The sequence below is a fragment of the Macrobrachium rosenbergii genome, chromosome 51 (genome assembly GCF_040412425.1).
Source record: "Macrobrachium rosenbergii isolate ZJJX-2024 chromosome 51, ASM4041242v1, whole genome shotgun sequence".
NCBI lineage: Eukaryota > Metazoa > Arthropoda > Malacostraca > Decapoda > Palaemonidae > Macrobrachium > Macrobrachium rosenbergii.
The window spans coordinates 59,325,383-59,330,991 of record NC_089791.1 but is presented as its reverse complement, the minus strand read 5'-3'; the positions used below and the strand labels follow the sequence as shown (position 1 = coordinate 59,330,991).

Genomic DNA, 5,609 nt, shown 5'->3' with positions numbered 1-5,609 from the left:
AGATCAAGTATCAAGATCGCTTGTTTTGCCCACAAACCAAGATCGGTTTTTTTTTTTTTGCCCGCAAACAATTGTTTAATGACGGTTTAGCCACAGACATTTGTAATTTCCCTTTTCTTTCTTTCATTAACCACTGTTCTTTTATTCTTGTTACATTTTAAAGTCCTTTTTACTTACTCTCATAATCGTCCCTGTTCTCTGCAATTTTAGTCTACTTATGGCCCTTCCCAAGGTTACTCTGCAGAAGTTATAGAAAGCTGGTTCTAATCGGAACAGCATTTGCTGGCCTCATCTTATCCAGACTTACTAGTCTTTAGGTTCAACAGATATTAGCTTTCCAGGAAAATCTGAAGTTCTATTCTCCATTTCTTAAAAATAGGATAATGAAATGATGATAAGTATATCATGATAAATACGTTGGGAGAGGGTGGTACTAACGATTAAAATTAATAAGTTAATGATCCTCTCTTGTTTCGTTGAAAGGAAATCACGTATTTCTTGATTTCTTAGCTCTCAGTTTCACTTCAAAAGTCAATTAACTAACTTCTGGAAATGCCGGTTTTTCGGTTACCACACTCAAAACAATGTGCAGAAATTAGTTAATTTCATGATGGCGAAGCCAGCACAACACTAGATGATGAATTCAATCCACATGAGAATTCAAGCACTATTATCAAGTAGAAATGATCCCCCGTGTTTTGCAGGCTCTGAACTTCTTCCTAAAATTAATATGGCTTCTGGATTGATGGTAGCAAGTTTCCTTAGAATATAAAAGTTCTTCTAAAAACCAATGTTGAATTATTACAAAGGTATATTAAAATCCAATATTTTGGGATGAGTATGATCAGTAATAATAGATTAAAAACAAAACCATTGTAATCCTTGGGTAGTAAATGTTGCACTGTATTTAACGTTCCTTCTTAGAGTTACAGAAATTGTTTTTATTCGGAAAACCGTTACCTTTAGCTCTAGGATATCTGAAATCAATATGTTTTCAAGTTCCAATGTAATTTACTATGGAAGGGATGGATTGTGGGAGTTTCTAGAATTGTCTGGAGCAGCTGTGCCTGAACTCAAAACTTTATTTTCCAAAAGAAATAGCAAGCACAAACATCATTATAACAGATACGTGTCACTTACAAGCTTTTGAAATTTAATTCCGATATTGCAAAAAATTTTATACCTTAATTAATTTTCATTTCTGAAAACGTCTCAAAAGCACTAAAAAGTTTATCATTGAACTCCATGTGTCCTTTAAATTCATTTCCTTTATCATATTATCGTAATCAAGGCTAATTAAGTCATATCGGTAATAGACATTCAGCGTTTATCATATATGGAATTAGGTGAACTTTTACTGTGCATCTGTGTACCCTGTATCACATACCAGGGAATTCTTTGGGCTATATTTTTTTTTCTTTTAACCAAGTGTTAAGGGCATAAAGGCTTTAGTTTGTCGATCCATTTATGAAAAGATGTGTTGCTTCAAACGACGCAAACGAAGAAATTTACGACGATTTTAATTCTTCTCCGCACAATAGCTAATAATAGTACCCGTGAAGAGGTCGTTCTAGTTTCTTTTGGAAAGCCTTCTGGTAAATAAACTTACAGCATGTATTTCGCTAACAATCATTGGTGAATTCATGAACAAAATAATGTAATATTGTGCAAGTCTTGAATTGATTGATCACACATTGCAAGCAGTGATTCTGCATCACTTTGGAAGAACCGGCATATGTCTTCCGTTTTACCCCCGAAATTAGAAGTAAGATTTCAATGACCTCCGCTTGTATTTACATTTTCATCACAGTCTTAAGGAAACTAATAACACACCAAAGTTATGTTACGTTATATTATGAAACACAAAATCGATAGTTGATCACAGTGTTCTCTTTACTGGATTCTAGCCTATCAAGGACAAAATGTCTGTTCGTGAAAACAGCTCGAAATAGAGACCAGTATCGATAAACATTTTAGTTTATCAGTGCTATAAAATCGTATTTAATCAACGAGTGGTAATGAAAAGATGGAAACCTTTTTAAATGTTAATCTCTCGAGGCTATCGGATGCCTTCTGGGATAAGGAATGTTTACATACAGATATAAGTCCTGTTTTTCAACTTTTCCCATTTAATTACAATTATCAAAGTATGACAATATTATATCCGTCAACTATATTATTTTTCAGTAATTTCGTAAAATGCAACTTGCAGCTTTTAGTGAAAGCTACATATTAGACGTCGTAGTTTGTCATCATTTTTGTATTTAAAAATCCGAACGAACTTGACACTCTTAGAATGGAAAAACACTATTGCCAGAAAACACTTTGGCTTTGCAATTCAAAAATAGCTTCTTTCTCTACAGTACTGTATGCAAGAAAGTTAAACTGTCCTCTATTTCTCTGTTCTGATAAACAAACATCACTATTACTTACTTGCTAAAGTATTACCTACGGATCATTAACAATTTGTACCTGAAAATACTGAAATATTTTGGTAGTCATAGAGCATAATGCAGTAGTATATAAAAGAAATTAACCATGATATTCGAAAATTTTCTAAAAGATGTTATACATAAAACCTACTAAAGGTTACAGAAGTTCATCATAGAATATAGACAAAACTGATATTCAGAAGTAGAGCAGAAAATGTTTTTCGAAATTTTCTATTGAGAGAGCAAAATTTAAAATTTTGCCTTGTTCCAATGAAATATTGAAAATTCAGACATTTCATAAATCATGGGATCCAAAGGTAGGCAAAATAAATACAGTTAAAAACAGAACAAGAATTATAACAGCGTTCGAAATCGTAATTATTGAAATATATCAAATGGAAAGATGAAATGATATTTAAACGAACTTGCTGCAAGTTTAGATTTAAATTACGTAGTTGCAATGTATGCAACACTACATAATGGACGGACGTTGAGCTAAATGCATGCAATGACTACAAAAATCTTTTTTCACCAATATCAAAATAGTCTTTCCCTTAATACCTAACATATGCTTTAGAAGTGCCTCTCCCTTGAGGGAAAAACGCTTAATTATGTAAGTGTATTCTAACTTTTATATGAAAATGGAATGTAAATATGTCACCATAACGCAAATATATTTCGGAAGGGAAACCTTTCCCTTTTGAATAATTAAATTATTTAATCTTGTCTCTCCTGGAGATCATCCTCCTAATATTATAGCCAATTTGTTCTATAATTTAAATTTTATTTCAGTGGATGAACGAGTAAAGTTAGCAAAAATAATAGGCGACCAAAATGATGTAATATGTATGGATGTTGTTTAATTCTTTACTGCAATGGTAATATGGCTATTTGTATGATTACTCAAATTCTAGTAATTATTTACAATACACCAGTATCCAAAATGTATTGATTATTTCATCATTAAGGATAAAGCTACATAATGTATAGAATGCAGTGATGTTATATATCAATTAATGAACTATCTATCCCAAATAGTGCTAACTCACCATCTTGGGCTGTGAACGTTTCATGAGAAAAGAGGAAACAAAAAAGGTAACTGTGTCAAATTTCCACATTATAAATAATCGACCATTTTTAGCTTAGATCACAATTTTATTATCACCAAACGAAATATTGTCTCCAATAATACTGTATACTGTACGACTTACAACTTGTTATCAGCGCAACATGAAGAAAAGGAAGTTAACACTAACTTTTTCTTCTTCATGACTGTCTGCTGCTTTTACTTAAATAATTGTTTAGTCATAGTATATAGTTTTCTGGAACAATGAAGACTGAATTAAAAAAAGAATGATTACCACTTATCAATTACAAGACTAGAAAATTTACAAGTTCTATGGTTCGGCAGCAGCTGACTCCGGTCTAAGCTGCTCAGTCTGCATATCATCATAAGCGATGGTAAATATACTTTTCTTTTCTAATAAGTGATTTCTTTTTCTTCTTCTCCCTGCTTTTATCGCCGCTTCCATTTCAGCATCATTTTCAAATAAAAGTGAATCTTGGTTCATTCCTAAATTGGCCTCATTTTCCATGATGCTACGCAACTCTTCGTCCCCTTCCTGTGCTTTCAAGTCGTCAGGAAGATTGGAGGATGTACCATCAACCCTAGGAACTCTAGGTTGCTCCTGAGAGTTTTCCTGTACACCTTCTGAGCCCTCTCCAGACTCACGAACTTCAGTACCTGGCTCTTTCTTAGACTTCTTCCCATCTTGAGATTCTTGGCCTTTGCCTTTGTTTTTGTCATTCCATTCCATATATCGAGGGTTCGCTTGCTTTTTCTTTCTTCTTTCGCCGTTGTTATCTTGTTCGTTAGAGGAATCTTCATCATCTTCTTGTCCTTGACCTCTACCATCTGTCGCTTGGAGAGACGCGTCTTGTCGGTCTTGCTGGCCAAGAGATCCTCGCCGGTTGACCAACCGTTTCGCTGCCTCGCGCTCCAAGCCTGTTGCTTCCATTCCAGGCAGTGAGCCCCGTCTCTCTGAGTTCGTTCCACGCGGTACTTCCAAGGCTGTTTGACTGCTGGACCGCCGGCCATCTAGATTGGCCTGGCTGACCGAACGTCTCCCGTCTACGTTGCGGCTGTCCACGCTGGAGCTGCGCCGACCATCTGTCCCACTGATGCTGTTGCGGCGGGAAGTTGATTCTTTCTTCGAATCTTCGTCCATTTTGGCCTTGTTGGTTTCGAAACGTAGAATCGAGCTCTTGGTATGCTGGTACAGGGTATTGGGCGGTTGCGTAATCCTCACTGAACGTCGGCTTGTATTGTCGTCGTGTACCTGAGGCTCCACTATCGTCTGAGTGCTGTTCCTCCTCCTCCTCATTTTCTCTCTTCTTGTTGACTGCCCTTCTGCCTCTAGTAGGCTTGTTGTTTCCTCCTCTATTGGTGTTCTTATTCGTAGTCGTGGAACCACGTGTTCGTAGCCTGCTTCTGACCTTATTCCGTTGTCTGTTTGTATTTGTACGTCGTACTGGTGAGGGCTCTCGGTTCGTAGATATCTCATGGATGTTGGTACGTACCCTCGACCATCCTCCAGCATTCCGTCCAAGCCCACGCGTGGCGTTACGCCCACCGACTGTCCCTCCACGTGTCTTGAGCTGATTCCCCCACCCCCCGCGTCCTCGTGCAGCAGTGTTCGCCTGTGATGCTGCATCTCCTCCGGAAATAAGACTGTCTCCTCCGACTCCCCGCCAGCCCGCCTCATTTGGCGAATCTGACGGCCCGTCGCCCCGTCATCGCGGAGCACGGCGCCGTGCGGGCTGGCGCGTAGTCGGAGGACCTCCACGTTTCCCTGCCGGGCATACATGGCATTATCATCAACATTCTGCTGACCTGGCATTCCTCTAGGTTGGTCCTCCATACGCATCGCTCGCGGGTCATTCATTCCCATTCCCATTGCACGTGGATCATTCATCCCCATTGCACGTGGGTCATTCATTCCCATCATTCTAGGATCCCCCATCTGCATTGCTCTGGGATCATTCATACCCATAGCACGAGGATCTAGTGTCCTTGGGGTATCATCTATATCTTCCATGATATAATGTTCACCTTCTCTCAAAGTCTCAGCCATTCTTGGATTACCATGCTGATCTCTTACCATAAACATGCGGCGG

The 5,609-nt window shown here is 38.0% G+C and overlaps 1 protein-coding gene across 1 annotated transcript in view; it reads right to left on the bottom strand.

Moving 5' to 3' along the window:
• Positions 1-1,837: 1,837 nt before the first annotated feature.
• The window catches only part of LOC136833452 (cadherin-86C-like), a 207,697-nt gene continuing 203,925 nt past the window's right edge, over positions 1,838-5,609 (bottom strand). Inside the window, exon 21 of the mRNA XM_067095631.1 lies at positions 1,838-5,609. This exon is cut by the window's right edge and continues 387 nt beyond it. Coding sequence (XP_066951732.1) covers positions 3,830-5,609 — 1,780 coding nt within the window. The 3' untranslated portion in view covers positions 1,838-3,829.